At 44.2% G+C, this 19,043-nt stretch overlaps 2 protein-coding genes and 1 pseudogene across 2 annotated transcripts; all 3 read right to left on the bottom strand.

Moving 5' to 3' along the window:
* Positions 1-1,890: 1,890 nt before the first annotated feature.
* On the bottom strand, positions 1,891-5,799 carry CHCHD2 (coiled-coil-helix-coiled-coil-helix domain containing 2). Its single transcript, XM_055340138.1, has 4 exons — positions 5,641-5,799; positions 3,729-3,975; positions 2,841-2,991; positions 1,891-2,196 (listed from the first exon to the last, which is right to left on the bottom strand). The coding sequence occupies exons 1-4, from the start codon at positions 5,688-5,690 to the stop codon at positions 2,186-2,188; spliced, it is 459 nt and encodes a 152-aa protein (XP_055196113.1). The 5' UTR covers positions 5,691-5,799; the 3' UTR covers positions 1,891-2,185.
* Positions 5,800-10,580: 4,781 nt separating this feature from the next.
* On the bottom strand, positions 10,581-11,432 carry NUPR2 (nuclear protein 2, transcriptional regulator). The gene is made up of 2 exons (XM_055340139.1): positions 11,103-11,432; positions 10,581-10,809 (listed from the first exon to the last, which is right to left on the bottom strand). Exon 1 carries the CDS (start codon positions 11,403-11,405, stop codon positions 11,109-11,111), a length of 297 nt encoding a protein of 98 aa, XP_055196114.1. The 5' UTR covers positions 11,406-11,432; the 3' UTR covers positions 10,581-10,809; positions 11,103-11,108.
* Positions 11,433-11,483: 51 nt separating this feature from the next.
* Positions 11,484-19,043, bottom strand: part of LOC129519895 (E3 ubiquitin-protein ligase RING2-like) — a 66,006-nt pseudogene continuing 58,446 nt past the window's right edge.

Raw genomic sequence — 19,043 nt, 5'->3', positions numbered from 1 at the left:
ACAATCTCCTCCTTTCACTTCTGTCACTAAGCTCCCTCTCCCTTTTGTTGTCCTGATGCTAAGCTATAGACTTGACTTGTGCTTTATACTTCCGATGTTTAACAAAATCCCTTCTGACCTCAGGGCAAAAGGCCAGTGCCCTTAAGTGGATAATTCCGTGCCTGTCTCCGTGTAGCCATGGCTTCCACCAGGAAGGGGACAGGCCAGCCAGACTTGCATTTTTTTGATGTCAGCAGTTAATTTTCCTTTAACTTTTTTTAAAAAAAATATTATTTATTCATGAGATACAGAGAGAAGCAGAGACACAAGCGAAGGGAGGCTCCCTGCAAGGAGCCCAATGCAGGACTCGATCCTAGGACCTTGGAATCACGACCTGACCCGAAGACAGATGCTCAATCACTGAGCCACCCAGGTGCCTTTTTTTACCTTTTCTATTTAAATTCAATTTTCATATTCTGTAGTAGTTTCAGAGGCAGAATTCAGTGATTTATCAGTTGTATATTAATATCCAGTGGTCATTACTTCAAGTGCCCTCCTTAATGCCCATCACCCAGTTACCCCAACCCCTCACCCACCTCCCCTCCAGCAACCGTTTGTTCCCTATAGTTTAAGAGTTCTTCATGGTTTGCCTCGTTTTATTTTTCCTTTCTCCTATATTCATCTATTTTCTTAAATTCCACACGAGTGAAATAATCTATTTCTCTTATTTTGCTTAGCATAATGCCCTCTAATTCCATGTTGTTGCAAATGGCAAGATTTCATTCTTTTTGACGGCTGTTTATTTTTTTTAAATGTAAACTCTATGCTCAATGTGGGCTCTTGACCCCAAGATCAAGAGTCACATACTTGTCTCTTCAGTCAAGTCACTGAGACAGGCAGGTGCTCCATTTTCTCTTGACCCACCGATTCAACAATACATGTACCCACCCTATACCATCATACCTTGGACAGAGGGGCACTAAGGCTATGAACTTACAAGTCCTGAGCTTTCACAGAAATCCAGAAGGGAATGTGCTGGGGGATTTGCTGGGAGTGAATGGAACATGGTGATTCAAAGCAAGGTGGTCTTGGCCCTTCAGGAACTCAAAAGTTGGGGCACTCTAAGAACACAGCTGAGGATGAGAGGCAGCAACTGAAAAATCTACTCACTAAATAGCACTTGACTCACTTTGCAGTAACACAGGTCTCTGAAACTCAAGAGATTGGAAAAGAAACCAGCCTCAGAAACATACTTTTGAAAAAAGAAAAAGGGCAGAGCACAAGGTAGACTTAAGATCATCTTCCAGAAGTGAATGACATTTCTTTTTGAGTTGTGAGGAATGGAGCTGGGTTTTTAAAAAATGATGCACACCCCAAACGGAGTCCATCTCCTTAAGACAACATGGAGTGGGCCCTGCATGAGTCTTTCAGGAAAGGGGAGCTACAATGCCTTACATAGAAGAAAAACATTTGCAGGCAACTGTGCCTGTATTGAGAGTGGTTTTCATCTCTGAGCAATTAATCCAATTAACTGGTCAGGGCAGTGACACGTGGTGCTGACCCGGCCATGAACTCACTCATGTCATGGTCTAGTCCAGTACTTCCTTTACCACTCACTTGATTAGTAACAGTATTTAAAAGTTTCTGGTTACCGCTCAGTTTACCAAACACTAGCCTTCCAACTGGAGCCTTTTAAACGAGCACTATGCTTGCTAGTGAGCTACTTCCTTACTTTTCTACAAAAGCTCCTCAGGGAGCCCCGTCAGATCCTCCAGGTGGATGCCAATTTAATATATTGACTATAAAACAGACTTCGAGACATGCTGAGAAAATTGGGTTCTTTTGCAAAATGCATATGTTCAGCATGCATATACCATATCTACTTCATAATCCTACACTTCAAAGACACTATTTTGGGAGAAAATCACTTTATTCTAATTAATTCATAAATGATAATGTCACAAAAGGTGATTTAAGGAGGCACACAAACATCTGCCCAGCCCCCAACTCAAACCATCTCAATAAACTTCTACACTAAAAATACCCTCTTTCATTAACAATTCTGAAGAAAGCTGTATTTAATGATGAAGGAGAGGTTTAACTGGTGGTTTTACACTTTATATCTTCTGTATTAATTATATTTTTATGCTAAATTAACTTGGTCTTGAGAGAGGATTTTCCATATCTTCCAATTTGAACTTCTTGATTAGGCTAATCCTGCAAAGAGAAAAGTAAGTCAGAAAAGGTAAGTCAGAAGAGCAATAGCTGTATATTCTTAGCAAAGCAGAAGCCCTCCATATGGTAAAAGGAGGGGTGAAAGCCTAGGTTATCAGTTTCGTACCTAAATGAAGGTGGGAAAATGAAAATGAGCATTTTATAAATTGTGAATTTTTAGGGCAATAGGAGGAAATTACATAAAAACAAGTTCACTACCAACATTCCAGTGTTCCCAAATCTCAGAATTCCACTGAGGAACTGCATAAACTCTTCTCTCAAATAAGGTGTGAAAAGCATCAATAACTTATCAGTCTTTATATCCAATCCTGGACTTTGTTGAAAATGGAATGTAATCTTACATTCACAGCTTTGTGGCCAGATCACCCACATCCTATAAACAGAACAAGACCTGGTACACTAACCTCGACTGAGGAAAAATCAGATACACAACATAACTGGTAAAAGCTTAATATAATGACCAGAAACCTCTGGACCAGGCCTTTGTTAGAAGAACTAGATTACTTATAGAACGTAACCAAAATCTCCTCTAACTTGTCAGTTTAATTTAATAAACAAAGACTCCCAAAGCTCTATAGGGCCAGGAGCACCCTGCTCTGAACTGAGCAGATGCTCGATCTACCTACCATTTGCAAATCTGCACTGTTTCAGCACCTCACTGAAACCTTCACAAAGCTTTAGGTCACCCTGGTTCTGGGCACACTCCAGGAACTGTTTCATCTCGTAGTGGCATGGGCCAAACTGCTGCTGGTATGCTGGCTGGGTTCCCTGAGGCTCCTGCAAAGGCATAACATTCAGGACCATTGAGAAATTAGATTTACACCTGAACAAAGAACAGTACCCAATGTCTTTGAGGTCAACTGAGGAAACATAATTAGAACCAAATGCAAATTAAAGTTACTATCTAAAAACATGGAAAGTGAGAAATTTTAAAGGCAGAGCAAATAGGCTTTAACAAAATTCCAGGTAAAATCAGAAAGATTCAAGAACAAAGATGCAAATACAGTGAAATGGTTACATGCGTATCTAAATACCAGTGGGGTTCAATGTAGTTCAGAGGAGAAAGTGGGACTATAATAGAAAAATAGATGGATAAGCATGTCAAATAACCAGAAATACAACAGAGTACACACTGAGGCTCATCAGAGGAAAAAATTCACATACTTCAGAAAGAGGGGCAGTGACAAATACCAGATGAGGTCAGAGAGCTCTACTAAAGCTACTAAAGAGGTTTTTCAATACTTAAGATTGAAACTAAATTTAAAATAAGGGGAAAATGGCTGTTCTACAATCAATCAGGTTGAACTGCTATTCTACTCCTTGGGAAAAAATACAATGTGGACAGTACTTGATGCTGGTCTAAAGCACTAACTCAACTGCCAAACATGGCTTCTGACAAACCATTTTCTGTTAGGAGGACCATGGATTCACAGCTCCTATACATAAGGAACTGACAAATAACTAGGTTTTCTTGTAACCTACCCAATGAAAGAAAACACTGCCCAAAATCTTACCTGGTAAGTGATGTCGGGCCTTGAAGGCTCAGTGTTACTTCCTCCACCAAAGCCTCCAGTAATGGCATGCCCAATCGTGTGCCCTACAGCAGAGCCTACAGCCACGCCAGCTGCAGTGGTTGCCATCTGGGCCATGAGACCTGGCTGCCGGGGTGCAGCAGGTGAGCCAACAGCAGATGGCGGAGCTGCTGCTGGCGGCTGAGCGGCTGGCGCTGGTCTAGGCGCAGCTCTCATCTGAGGTGCCCGGCTAAGAAAGAAAAGAACAAAAAGCATGAAAGTGCCCACTTCCTACCAGGCTTGGAAACTGTCAATCTAAAGAAACTGTACTGTTCACACAACACAGGTTTGAACTGCATGAGTCCAGTATGTGTGGATTTTTTTTTCAGTAAACACAGTATAGGTATTGTGTGTGCTTTCTCTTATGATTTCTCAGTAACCTTTTCTTTAGCTTATTTTATTCTAAGAATACAGTATTGTATATACAAAATACGTGTTAAGTGACTTTATGTTATTGGTAAGGCTTCCAGCTAGAGGCTTTCACTAATGTCCAGTCCTGCTTTAGAAGAAGTCTTCACACATGATGTCCCCTCTGGCCATTTTTAGACTGTTTCCTTGGGTGCTCTTCCCCCAAATAAGGCTAGGTTGGAAGTTTATTTTTTTAAGATTTTATTTATTTATTCATGAGAGACACAGAGAGAGACAGAGAGAGAGAGAGAGAGAGGCACAGGCACAGGGAGAAGCAGGCTCCATGCAGGGAGCCCAACAGGGGGTCAATCCTGGGGGTCCAGAATCAGGCCCTGGACTGAAGGCGGCATTAAGCGGCTGAGCCACCCGGGCTGCCCCTAGGTTGGAAATTTATGACTTTGCTTCCAATCAGGTGGTATCTGGCATCACTTTATAAACATTTGGCTTTTCTGACCTCTGGAAAACAGCTTCTTTCCCTTAAGTGAAGGACTGTCCTACAGTCCTAGCATACAGTCTGAACACAATCCACCTCACTCCAGAGAAGCAACGTGGTCCTGTGTTTAACACCCTAACCGGTTGTTGGAAGACTTGGGCCAGACCTGGCTTTCCTATTTACTGGTAGGGTGACCTCGGACAAGTCACTTGTTCCGAGGTTCCAGTTTCCTTATTCCTGGAAAACAAGAATAACATCTATCCCTAAGGTTACAGGTGTTAAAGTGTAACTACCAGTATATTTCTTTTTCTTTTTTTTTTTTTTTTAATTTATGATAGTCACAGAGAGAGAGAGAGGCAGAGACACAGGCAGAGGGAGAAGCAGGCTCCATGCACCGGGAGCCCGACGCGGGACTCGATCCCGGGTCTCCAGGATCGCGCCCTGGGCCAAAGGCAGGCGCCAAACCGCTGCGCCACCCAGGGGTCCCTACCAGTATATTTCTAAAGTGTTTTACGAATTAGACGATGTCGTGTACAAGGAGGCTTCGGTCGCTGGGCCGAGCCTCTGGACCGCTCTCTGTGGGCTCGCAGGTTACCCTGTTTACTGAAATGCAATCATTCTCCCCATTATACTACCTTTCACCGACACTCGTTTTGTTTTTTTATTTACTTCAGAAGCTTTGGCCGGTTGGCCCTTAAAAATACTCATTTATTTCCAGGATATGACGCCAGCCCCACGCCGGGTGCAGAGCTCACTTCAATAAACGTAAAGCATTTTTTAAATGAGCTCTCGAATATTTTAAGAACTCACGGGTATTCGAAATCAGAAAGTTTGCCACTAACGGGAAATGTGGCCAAAGCCCAGTCACGATGCCCACCTCACACCGGTACCCGCCCTCGGCCGGCGCCCGCACTCCGCCGCCCCGCCGCCCCCTCCGCGGCCTCCACCAGCCTCCGCCCGGCCTCCGCATGCGTCACGGCGTCGGCAGGGCCCCAGACCCCTCAACTGCCTCACCTGGCCGGAGGAGCCATGCGGGAGGCGCGGCTCCGGCTTCCACGCGGCATGTCTACTGGGACAGGAGCACGGCGCCCAGAAGCCCGACACTCGGCGAAGACCCCGGAGGCTTCGGCAGGAGCCAGAGACCGGAAAACAGGGGGTGGGACTGGCCTCGGCGTGCGACCAATCAGCGCACGGGCAGAGGCCTCGCGCGCCTACGTCTCCGCAGGCCCTGAAGGTCACCGGAAGAGCACGCGTCACGCCGGCGCCTGGTTGGACGCGGCGTGCGTCATGAGCTCCGCGCCAGGCTGCCCCAGGAGACCGGAAGGCCTGAAGGTGCCCCGCGCGCCTGTTTTCCCAGCCCAGCGGGAAAACGCTTTTTTGCTTAAAAGCGTCGCTGCTTTCCGCCGACGTTTCTATTAGTGACGGGGGGACGAAGCCAGCCCTGAGAGGGAGGTCGGTGTCGGCGCGGCTGCCACCGGCCTTGGTTAACTTTCCTCAGCATTAAGTTACTTCTTTGGGTAAGGATCTTTTGAGGCACCATGTGGGCACATGGTGTGAACGGGACGGAGGAAACCGGATGCGTTAGGCAGGATCCGCGGAGCTGAGGTGATCCCATTTTTACTTTATCTGCGGACTCAGGCTGTAATAATGCCTTACCGTTGTTACTCTGCCTTTCCAGGCCCTTTTCGTGCGTACCATAGAGCTTGTGCCCGCCATTGGGGTAGTGTTCGTTCACTGATAATAAAAAGTGTAGTGAATGATGTCCGGGCGCCGGCTCCGTTCTGGAGACAGGGCACTCGCTCCAACGAGACTCTTTCTTCGTGGACTTTCGGTCAGGAGGGGACACACGACAGCCTACACACCCCGAGCCGCGGTGACGGGCAGCCTCGGCAGGGTGGGCGAGACCGGGCGTGAGGCCCCCGGGGACGTGCTCGCACCAGCGCTGGGCACGGCGGGTGGAGGGAGCGGGGCCCCTGGGACCTGTCCGCGCGCCTCCGGAGCGGAAGAGCTGGCTCGGGGCGCTCCCGGGAGGGCTCCAGGGGCGAGGGGAGAGCGCGGAGGTGTTCCCTCCCTTTCGGCTTGCACGTCGCAGAGAAATTTTCCCCTTCCGCCTGAGGTCGCGGAGTTTAACGCGTTCTCTCCAGTAACAGCAGAATGTTCGTGGAGTCGAAGGGTAAATGATCCAAAGACCTGTCATGAAAAAGTTTTATTTTCACAGAACTTAATGAAAGCTTTACAAATGACGTGGCATTTCTCTGGAGAATTCATAAGCAGAGACGGAGGAAAGGAGCCTTATAAGGACATCCTGGCACAAGCGCTCAGAATGAACGTCCATAACAGAGACGATTTTAAATTTTTTTTTTATTTATGATAGAGAGAGAGAGAGAGAGAGAGGCAGAGACACAGGCAGAGGGAGAAGCAGGCTCCATGCACCGGGAGCCCGACGTGGGACTCGATCCCGGGTCTCCAGGATCGCGCCCTGGGCCAAAGGCAGGCGCCAAACCGCTGCGCCACCCAGGGATCCCAACAGAAACGATTTTAATCACACCTGGCTAAGTTATGAATTCCCACTCCGAGGAGAGAATATTAGATATTTGTGCAAGATTATTTTGTCATAGTAAAAGATTGGAAACAAATTCTTGTCAGTAGAATACAAATTTTTTAAAAAGGCGCAGCACACAATATACAGCTATAAAAAGGAATAAACTATATTATTATGAAAGATATGATGATAAACTGTCAAGAGAAAGAAGGGCAGAATGGGTGCAGTGTGCTTGGAGAGAAGACAATATGCACGAAATATCTGCAGCTGTTAACCGTGAGGCAGTAGTAGAGTGAGTGTGGCCCAAGGGGGGACTTTTACTGAAAACACTTTCTATCTTTTGGATTTTTTTCTTAAATATTTTATTTATTTATTTATTTATTTATTTATTTATTTATTTATTTATTTATTTATTTATTAATGAGAGACACGGTGGGAGGGGGGGTGCAAAGACACAGGCAAAGGGAGAAGCAGGCTCCCTGCAGGAATCCTGACATGGGTCTCGATCCCATGTCTCCAGGATCATGTCCTGGGCTGAAGGCGGCGCTGAACCGCTGAGCCACCCCGGCTGCCCTTTCTTTTGGATTTTGAAAGTTAATGTATTACCTTTATTCAAAAACAGATTAAGAACACGTAAAAATTAAAATTAATAAAAACGAAAAAGATTTCATACTACTGCTACGTATCGTTTGTAGTTGTCCAGTATAAACATTCTGAAGATCACTCTAATAAAATTTATGTAACAAAAAAATAAATAAATAAAATAAAATTTATGTAACAATTTCTCATTCCATAGTGTTCTTAATCATTTTCAACAAATCCTATACAGTGATCAAAATCTGAACAAGTAACTCTGGCAGGCGTTGTTACATATATTTGATACCAATGTTTGGATGAATGGATCCCTGATGATTGCAATAAAATTCTACTCAGGTGGTAGGTACCAGTTTTAAAATTCTGCAAACCTGTTCCAGAAAGCCCACATCTAAGAATTCAAGAAACAGTCATGAATGTGGAAAGAAGTTAGCTTTAAGATGTTCATTTAACAAGTTGCATAAAATAGGGAAAAATCAATAAATTACTTAAGTGTCCTACAATGTAGAATTACATGATTCATACAAATGATGAAGTGCTATGAAGCTATTTAAATATTATGAAAGAATACCTGCCATAAAAAGTCTTCACAATATACTAAGTGAAAGAGTAGATTACAAAGTAGTATACATAGCATGTTTATATTCTGAGAAAGTTCATAGTATTTTACAGACTTGAACTATGTACACTTAAATAGTGGTGTTATCTACTGGATAGTGATTTTTTTTTTTTTGCTTGTTCATATTTTCCAATTTGTTTAAAATGAACACACTTGTGCTAATTAAACATACCACGGTGGTTTACAGTAGGTCCACAGATTCTGACACTTCCTTCAAAAAGTAGAGCCTAATTCCTCTCCTACATCATGACCATAAGTCAAAACCAGCCTGTTAGCCACTTCTGAATTCTTCACCTCTGGAAACTAAGAGAAGTATTTGTTGCTTTCAGCCACTAGGGTTTGGAGTAATTTATTACACAGCAATAGGTAACTAATGCAGAATTTCTACAGTTACTTTATTTAAACTATAAAAGTTTTAGTATCTAAGGTGAGCAAAATCTAGTTAGAACACCTTACAGAGTGTTGCTTTAACCTGGCTTCTATCTGTCTGGGATTGTGGCAGATTGAGAATTGTGTACAAACATGTTTAAGACACTAAGGTCCTGACACAATTTAAATTTTCCCTTTGGATAACTAAGACATATGAATACAGCCTTGCACATACCAGACCAAAAAAAAGAAAGAAAAGAAAACCAGTGAGTGAATTCTTAACTGTTGCTCTCAAAATACAAAATACAATATACACAAGTGGTTAGGTGGTGTTTAAATGAAGTTCTATGGATTTCAAAGGAATGGATATTCACTGTGGATGAAAGATTCAGAGAGAAAGTGGCACTTAAAATAAGTAGAGGTGGAATTTGTTTTAGAAAGACTAAAATGGTAAAGCAGAAAAGAGCATGCTGAGTAGGATAGCACAGATTCCAAAGAAGCAGCAGAATCGAATACATGAGGATAGAAGATATGTGTTAGTCAGAGTGTGTTTTTGGAAGTTGTAAAAGTTTAAGACGATCCAATAGAGGATTTCCAGCACAATAAAAATCTAGGCTCTTTATCCTACAAGGTTAGAGCAGTCATTTAAGGTTTTTATGTTTAAATAGCTTTTGGGAAGATTAATCTGGACATAGTACCTCTGAGACACAGCAGGAGAGTTAGGGAAAGGAAAAATCCTGAAGGGCAAGACAGTGGCAGTGGGGACATTGCTAATAGTGCTGCACTAGCTTCAGCAGCACATAGACTAATAATGTGTCTGTTACATACTAGGCACTAAGAGCTTTACATGTATTACTTTCCTTACACCTCACAAGAACTCTTTAAATAGGTACTATATTATACCCATTTTACAGATATGGAAACAGATAACTTGGAGTTTAAGCAGCTTGTACAAGTTCGTACAGGTGTTTGACTCCAGAGCCAGGACCCCCACTAGAGCACACCACCTGGAGACATTTTAAGAATAGAAGACTTTGACAATAGAAGAGGGGGGTTGTGTTCTGTAAATTTAAAAAAGCTTATTGAGTAACTCTTATGTGCCAGGGTCTTAACTGTATGAGATGTTTTATATGTTTAACCTATAACCCACGGTTTGGTAAGGTGATCCAGGATCATTCCCCTTTTACAAATGAGTAGCCTGAGGCTTGGTGTAACTTAAAAATAGTTACCTCAGAAGTTTGCTGGATGCCACAGCAATGAACACTCACAGGATTAAAATTCAGGTTGCTCCTTCCAGTAAGCACCACGTTTCTTGTTTCCTAACCAGGGACTCCCTACTGTGCACAGAGACCTAAAAGAATGCAGACTGAAGAGGACAGCCACTCTGACATACTGTGTATAATTTTTAAGCCACAACTCAACTCTTGTTGAACATGGAGTTTGGGGATGGTTCTGAATCACAGAATATTGCCTACAGTAGAGGAAAACTGATGCTGTAAGGAGTGAATACTTTTGAGTATCTGCAACAACTGGTCTTTGTAGAATCCCGTCTATAAAACGAGAGTAGCAGCGTCCACCTGAAAGGATTGTGAGATCAGCAGTGCAGAGAACCTAGCAAATGTTCAAAACACACTATTACAACGAAATGTATTCCTATTCTGGCAAAAAAATATTAAACTGCACACTACATCTATGAAATCTTGTGCAGATTCCTATCTTTGCTCTCCCCCCCTATTCATCTTTACGCATAAGACAAACTTATTCGTTCATTTTTGGACCTGAAACGGAAACGAGTTACCGTAGCAACTGGAAAAAACAAAACCAGAAGAATTAAAATGCCACTCTTGCTGCTTTTAATTAAAAACCCTAAAAAGGCATACCCACTTGGACACTTGGATGTTACTTAATTAACAATCAGTAAGGAAAAGATACTGAACCAAGTAAACTTAAGCGATGTCGAAAAGTGATGTTGACCAACATGGATTTTCTCCTTACGACCAGTTGCAGCTGGAGTCAGAGAAAATACTTTTATCAAGGCCTTCGGGTATCCTGCAGAAAACTGACAAAAAGAAAATTCTCTTTAGCCCATGCATAAACACTGGAAGTAAATTCTCCACTTCTATTTTTAAAAAGATGTTTCTGCGTTTCCCAGCCTCTTCTCCCAACTACAAAATCCAGAAGGTAGTTCTACATTACTCTAAGCGCAGCCCAGATACGTTGGTGTTAGGGGTCCAGCGGCGCCAGGCCAGCGCAGAGCGGCCTCGGGAGGGGGCGCTGGGCCGGGTGCGGCCGCAGGGGGCCGGCGCGAGCCGGGCTTCCCGGGGTGCGGGGTCGGCGGCCGCCCACACGCACCTGCGCTCAGGGGAGGCGAGGGCGCGCCCTGGGCTGCAGCTGGCGCTGGCGGCGCTTGCGCTGGCCGTTGGCGAGCTTCTGCGCGATCTTGCGCTCGTGGCCGCCGGGCACCGGCCAGTTGGTTCGCAGTTCCCGCTCGCTCCGCGTCCGACCCTTGCTGCGCCCGGCCCCGCAGGCCGGGAAGTCGCGCAGGTAGTAGTAATCCAGGCAGTCGTAGAGCTCCTCGTCCGAGCTCCCGGGCGGCCACCCCTCGGGAGGCTGCGGCGGGACCTGAGCCTCTGCGCCCAGAAGGGCCGCGTCCATGTCTCCCGCCCGCGGGCCACCCGCCCGCGCGCGCCCTTCGGGACCGCCCTGCCCGCGGGGCGGGGCTTGCGGCTGACGTCACAGAGCCCGAAGGCGTAACGGCGCGCCCCGGGAGAGCCGCAAACCGTGAGCCCGCGCCGCCAGCGTGAGACTGGCCCTCGGCGGAGCCCGCCTGGGCGCTGGGTGCCTGTGGGCCCGACGGGGTCCCCCCGAGCCCCCACCGCGGCGATGGAGTGCGTAAGGAAGACGGGTCTGCACCCCTCCGGGTACAGCTGGTGTTAGGGGACACGGGAGGACGGGGGACATTCGCTTCTGGCGACCATCTCTGGTATCCCGGCGGTGGATTCTTAAAACCTCTGTCCGCAAGAACGGCTGAAAGGAAGTCCATGAAAATGCTAAACGTGTCTCTGGGGCTCCTGAGCGGCTGGAGTCGTGGCCCCGGGGTCCTGGGGTCGAGCCGCGTGGAGCTCGCGGCTCTGCGGGTCCGCTCCCTCTCCCTGCTCCCGCGCTCGCCCTCGCTCTCACTCTCGCGCATCGGAGACCTCTTAAATACCAGTATTTCTGGCTGGGAGGCCAGGGTCCATTAGCTCTTTCTCCTTTTTTCTCCTTTTCTCCTTTTTTCTCCCGGGTTTGGTCAGGAGCATGAATGACTTGAGCTCAGGGAGGGACAGCAACGGAGCAGGCTCCGCGCCTGCGACCACAGCCAGAACCGAGCGGGAGCGCAAGTCCTCGGTCGGAGGCGCCGGAGCCGACCGCGACGCGCGGGGGTTTGGGGTGAGGGCGGGAGCAGAGGGCGGCGGTGCGGGGGGGCCCCTCGGTGCACCGGGTGTGCGGCCCCGCGGGCTGGGGCAGGGGGTCGGGGGCCGGAGGGGTGAGGCGGGAGTAGCGGGTGAGCTCCGCTGCGCCGCAGCCCCTGCGCCCACCCCCACGTCTAGTGATCCCCTTAGTGCGGGCCTCAGCGCTGCTCTCGCGGAGTTCCTGCGCTGAGCGCCTGTTCTCGAGGCTCAACTAGCCCAGATAATTCTCTTCCCACAAAAACTGAGGCTATCTATCCCCTAGAGGATTTTCTTTTTAATAGATGAGAAGTATTTCCATACTTAAGAGACAACAACCCTTGGCACGTATGTGATCCCGCGAGTGCCCGTAGCCGCTGAGTCCCATCCCCCGCTCCCTGCAGCACGTCCCTGGGCTCACGGCCTGCACACAGGCGCTCTGGGGCGGTCGGTGGTTCTAAATGAACCCGTCCCAGGACACTGTCTTTAATAAAACACTCAGGATTTTCTCTTCCACCCACGGGTTACATTTGCTGTTGCCAAGGAGAGAAACTAGTATTTATCCTTTTACTACTCTCCCACACAGGTTCTTTTTAAAAAATCTCTTTTAAAAATATTTTATTTCCTTGAATGAGATGAGCATGCAGAGAACTGAAGCGGGATGAAGAGAGGGAGATGGAGACCCCCCCCCCCAAACGCTGAGCAGGGCCCATGTGGGGCTGGATCCCAGGACCTGAGATCGGGACCCCAGAGGGATGCAGACGCCTAACCAGCTGAGCCACCCAGGCAGCCCTAAAAAAAAAAAAAAAAAAAAAAAAAAAAAACCCTCTTTAGAATTTGTTGTTATGAAAATATTCAGATATCTTAAAAGTGCAAAGTATAGAACAATGAACTCCCATCACAGGGATTCAACAATCATCATGACCCTGTCACATGTCCTTCACATCTCCCTTTCTTTCTCTGCTGCAGACTTTATGTCCTTTCACCCCTATATTTCTCAATACTTCGCTCTGAAAAATCAGATTTATTTCTTACATAACTGGAGTGTTATTTTCACACCTGACAAAAATCAACCAGTCCCCTTATTATCTTAATTCTGGGATCACATTTCTCTGGTTGTCTAAGAGACATCAGAATACAATTCAAAATATATATGAAATCTATACACGAAGCTTACAAGGAAGTCTCTCATATTCTAGAGGAGATCCCCTGTCCTTTTCGTTTTCCCCTGACAGTGATGTGTTGCAGAAACTGGGTCAGTAGTCCTGTAAAATGTCCCACTTTGTGAATTTGTCTGCTGCTTCCTGGTATCATTTAACTTGTTCCTCTCTCTTTTATATTTCCTGTAAATTGACATTGGATCTAGAGGGTTGTTTATACTCAGATTCAATTTGAGGAACAGGAAAACTTCCTAGGAAGTAATGTGTGTTGGCATCACACCAGGATATCCACAATAGCTCACTGTTCCAATTTTAGGGATGCTATGACTGATCAGTGAGATCAGGTGGTAACAGCCTTTCCTTGCAATTGTGAATGTGGTTCCACATAAACTTTTATCTAATGATTTCATCTATACTTCATTTCTTTATTTGCTATTGTGTTCATTTGCTTTCATTATGGGCTATGAAATGTAATTTTTTTTTGAAATGTAATTTTTTAAATCAATCATTCCCAGGCCATTTGGTTACTCTGAAATACATTTTGACAAGAAAGGCTAAAAATATTTAATTCCCTTTTATTTTTTTAAGTTTATTTATTTAAGTAATCTATACACCTAATGTGGGGCTTGAACCCATGACTCAGAGATCAAGAGTCACATGCTCTGGGATCCCTGGGTGGCGCAGCGGTTTAGCGCCTGCCTTTGGCCCAGGGCGCGATCCTGGAGACCCGGGATCGAATCCCGCGTCAGGCTCCCGGTGCATGGAGCCTGCTTCTCCCTCTGCCTGTGTCTCTGCCTCTCTCTCTCTCTCTGTGACTGTCATAAAAAAAAAAAAAAAAGAGTCACATGCTCTTCCAGTTGAGCCAGCCAGGTGCCCCTAATTGCCTTTTAAAGATGAGTTTTCAGGCAGCCCAGGTGGCTCAGCGGTTTAGCTCCAACTTCCGCCCAGGGCGTGATCCTGGAGACATGGGATCGAGTCCCACATCAGGCTCCCTGCATGGAGCCTGTTTCTCCCTCTGCCTCTCTCGAATAAATAAAATCTTAAAAAAAAATAAAGATGAGTTTTCAGGGATGCCTGGGTGGCTCAGTGGTTGAACATCTGTCTTCAGCTTAGGGTGTGATCCCAGGCCCAGGAATTGAGTCTCATATCGGGCTCCCTGTGAAGAGCTTGCATCACGCTCTATGTCTGCCTCTCATGAATAAATAAATAAAACCTAAAAAAAAAAAAAGGAAAAAATGAGTTTTCAGGTTCTAATAGACTCTACTTTTTTTCCTCTTGAGAATCATTATAAACTCATGGATCTTTAAAAAAAAAAAACAATGTGTTCAATCAATTTCATTCTTTTTTATTATTTATTATTATTTTTATTTTTTTTAAGATTTCCTTTATTCATGAGAGACACAGAGAGAGGCAGAGACATAGGCAGAAAGAGAAACAGGCTCCATGGAGGGAGCCCGTGTGGGACTATTCTTTATTTTCTTTAAAGATTTTATGTATTTATTTATTTATTCATAAGAGACACAGAGAGAGAGAGACACTTAGGTAGAGGGAAAAGCAGGGTCCATGCATGGAGCCCAATGTGGGACTCGATCCCAGATCCCAGGATCACGCCCTGAGCCAAAGGTGGATGCTCAACCACTGAGCCACCCAGGCGTCCCCATTTTTATTCTTTTTTAATACTCAAATTGTTCAGTCTTTGGCCAGTGGGAGCTCCTTCATGTGATTCCTACATTCTATTGGCATTAACCTAGTAGTCTTGTTTTCTGGTGAACCACAGTGTCCATCCAGGCTCATCTTATACATTGTATGCCACAGACCTGGAATCAGCCATTTCTTCCAAAGAGTCATTGATCTTTCTAGTATAGGGAATGGATTTAGATACAACAATCAAAGCCATGTATTATGTTTCTTGGTCTTTATAAGAACCCGGTGAAATATTACTGTCCCAATTTTCCAGATGACAAAACAGTTTAACAACTTCCTGGAGGTTGTATAACTAATAAAAAGCAGAGCCAGGCTAAGAATGAGATCTTCTGACCCTTAGATAATTGTTTCTTCTATTTTACTATGCCCCTTTATATAAACCCCTTACTTGTCAGTTCACAGATTGTTAAACAATTCTAGCTTCTGAGATGATGTTTAAAAGCAGGTGCTACGATCTGTCTTTGCTATCTTGCCTCAGAGCTCTGAATGAATTCTGATGATATCATTGCAATAAGATTTTATTTATTTACTTTAAAGATTTTATTTATTCATGACACAGAGAGAGAGAGAGAGAGAGAGAGAGAGGAAGAGACACAGGCAGAGGGAGAAGCAGGCTCCCTGCAGGGAGCTGGGTGTAGGACTTGATCCCGGAACCACAGGATCACATGTTGAGCCGAAGGCAGATGCTCAACTACTGAGCCACCCAGGTGTCCCTATCTCATTACTTTCTAATGAATTATTGCAACCACCTCATAAGGTAGCGGAAAGAGAAATGGAGATTCAGCCAGGTCATATGGCCTGCCCAAGGCCTATGGTGGAGTGACTCCCTGTTTCTGCCTTTGGGCCATAGCGGAGCTTGCTCTTGTCTCTGATATCCCTCTGATGAGACTTGTGACATTCATTTGCAAACTCAGAGCTGACTATGGCTTATATTCAACACCTCTTTCTCTTCCTCATTTATTCATGCTTTTGCATTACTTTTGTATTTGTCTAGCTCCCCTGTAAGATTAGAAACACCTTTGCCCATACCTCCATTTCCTGTTCACAGTAGGTATAAAAGAAATGCCTGTTAAATAAATACATATATGTATGTACAAACAACTAAAACCTTTAAAGACTGTTAATGAAAATGAGGAAAATTTAAATAATTTAAACCTAATTAATTCATTTGGCATATATTTACTAAACATCTACCATATACCAGATATTGTTTTAGACTTTCAGGATAAAGTCCCTGCTCTTATGAATTTTATATTCTAGAAGAGGCAGACAATAAAAAAAATATGTAGTATATGCTCTCTCAGTGATAAGTGCAATTAAGATATATGAAGCGTGAAAATGTTATGAATGTGATATTTTAGACAAAGAAGTTCATTTTGGGCAGCCTGGGTGGCTTAGCGATTTAGCGCCACCTTCAGCCCAGGGCATGATCCTGGAAACCTAGGATCAAGTCCCACATCGGGCTCCCTGCATGGAGCCTGCTTCTCCCTCTGCCTGTGCCTCTTCCTCTCTCTCTCTCTCTGTCTCTCTCTCTCTCTCTCTCTGTCTCTCATGAATAAATAAATAAAACCTTAAAAAACAAAGAAGTTCATTTTGAGGAGGTGGTATTGGAGCAAAGGGCAAAATGAAGACTCCAAAAGTGACCTGAGCAAGATAGTAGACTAGGAAGCTCCAAACTCTTGTTCCCACAGAAGACATTCAAACAAACAAGCAAAAAAAAAAAAAAAAATCCTTATAGGAATTCTGGCAAACAACGTAAATATCCAATCAAGAAAAAGCCACATTCAAAAACATTGAAAATTTTGTACTGTTTTTACTCAGTCTTGCCCCACAGCTTTCATGGCATAGCAATAATATTGGCCTGAAAGAGGCAGCAGCCCAGTCCACAATTCCTTTCTTTGAAACCAGAGGGAGCAGAACAGAACTTACTTGTAACATTTGATCTGCCTGGGGGCTGAAGAATTTGTATCTGCTTTGTCTAACCCAAAGCTCAGATAGAAAAGTGGTAAGCACTGCTCAAGAAAGCTGCAGAAGGATTACAGACCCACAGATGCCTGAGGGAAGTCATTACAGGTGGAGATGTACAACAGATTATCTAGAGCCATGAGAAGCTGGATGAGACTCTGGAAAATTAAGACTTTCAAAAGTAGCCATGTATACAGGGGAATTAGTAAAGCCACACAAGTTGAGGGAAGACACATACTCAAAGGGACATGAAAATACCTTGAGCTTTCACCTTGAGCTGATCTCAAGGTCTAGAGAAGAGCCGAATAATTAGAGAAGGGTTGCTTGAGTGTGATGCCAGTCTGCAAAGACTAGGAGAGCTGGATTCTTTCAAATGCCCAATTTTCAACAACATCAACAAAATTACAAAACATACAAAGAAACAAGAAAACATGATCCATTTAAAGGAAGAAAATAAATTGACAGAAACCATCCCTGAAAAAGGACAGACATCAGACTTAATAGACAAAGACCTTTTTTTTTTTTTAACTATCTTTAAGTACCTTGAAAGAGCTAAATAAAAACACAAAAAGCTAAAGGAAATCATGAATATTATATGTGCACAAAATGAGAATATCAACAAAAAGGAATTACAAAAAGGAACTAAAATTTTTTGAGCTAAAAAATAAGTAACAATTTAAAAATAGAGGAGCTCAACAGCAGATCTTGAGCAGGCAAAGAATCTGTGAACTTGAAGATAGGACATAATGAAATTATTATCCTGAGGTGAAAAGTGAAGAAATGTGAACAGAGCTGAAGGAACATGTGGGCATCATCAAATGGACTCATATGCATTATGGGAGTTCTAGAAGGAGAAATGAGGAAGAAAGAGGCAGAGATTATTTGAAGAATTAATGACTAAGAACTTCAGAAATTTGAGAAAATACATGGACCTACAAGTCCAACAATCTCAATGACTCCAAATAGGATTAAACCCAAAGAGACAACACCAAAACACATTATAATCAAACTATGAAAAGACCAAGAATCTTGAAAGCAGCAAGAGAAAAGTGATTCATCATGTACAAGAGATCCTCAATAAACTTCGCAGCTGGGGCACCTAACTGGCTCAGTTGGTAGAACATGAGACTCTTGATCTCAGTGTTGTCGGTTGGAGCCCCACAATGTGTGCAGAGATTACTTAAAAATAGAATCTTAACAAAATTTGCAGCCAATTTCTTGGCAAGAACTTTGGAGGCCCAAAGTGAGTGGAATTATGTACTTAAAGTGCTTTAAAACAAACTAACAAAATCTGTCAACTGAGAACTCTATATCCAGCAAAAATGAGGGGAAAAAATAAGACAGTCCCAGATGAATAAAAGCTAAGGGAGGTCATTACCATTTTTTGGATCTGTCTTCCAATAAATGCTGCAGAGCCCTCTAGGTTACAATGAAAGGATTCTAGACTAACTTTTAGCCATATAAAGATTTAAAGGTCGGGGATCCCTGTGTGGCGCAGCGGTTTAGCACCTGCCTTTGGCCCAGGGCGCGATCCTGGAAACTCGGGATCGAATCCCATGTCGGGCTCCCGGTGCATGGAGCCTGCTTCTCCCTCTGCCTGTGTCTCTGCCTCTCTCTCTCTCTCTCTCTCTCTCATGAATAAATAAATAAAATCTTTAAAAAAAAAGAAAAATGATAGAGGAAATAAGCAAAACCAAAAGTTGATTCTTGGGAAAAGATCAAAAGTTGACAAACATTTAGCTAGATTGACTAAGAAAAAAAAAAAAGAGAGGACTCAAACTAAAAAAATGGAAATGAGAGTGGAGACATTTTACCAATCTGAAAGAAAATTTAAAAACAATGAGAGTACTATGAACACTTTTACACCAGGAAATTGGATAACCAAGATGAAATGGACAAATCTCTAGAAACACATACCTGCGAAGACTGAATCATGAAGAAATAAAAAAGCTATTCATGACTGGTAAGAAGATTCAATTAGTAATCAAACACGTCCCCAAAGGAAAAGCCCTTGATCAGATGGGTTCACTGGTGAA

The sequence above is a fragment of the Nyctereutes procyonoides genome, unplaced genomic scaffold (assembly GCF_905146905.1).
Source record: "Nyctereutes procyonoides isolate TBG_1078 unplaced genomic scaffold, NYPRO_anot_genome, whole genome shotgun sequence".
In the NCBI taxonomy this organism is placed as follows: domain Eukaryota; kingdom Metazoa; phylum Chordata; class Mammalia; order Carnivora; family Canidae; genus Nyctereutes; species Nyctereutes procyonoides.
The sequence above is the reverse complement of the archived record's forward strand: the minus strand, read 5'-3'. Positions and strand labels throughout refer to the sequence as shown.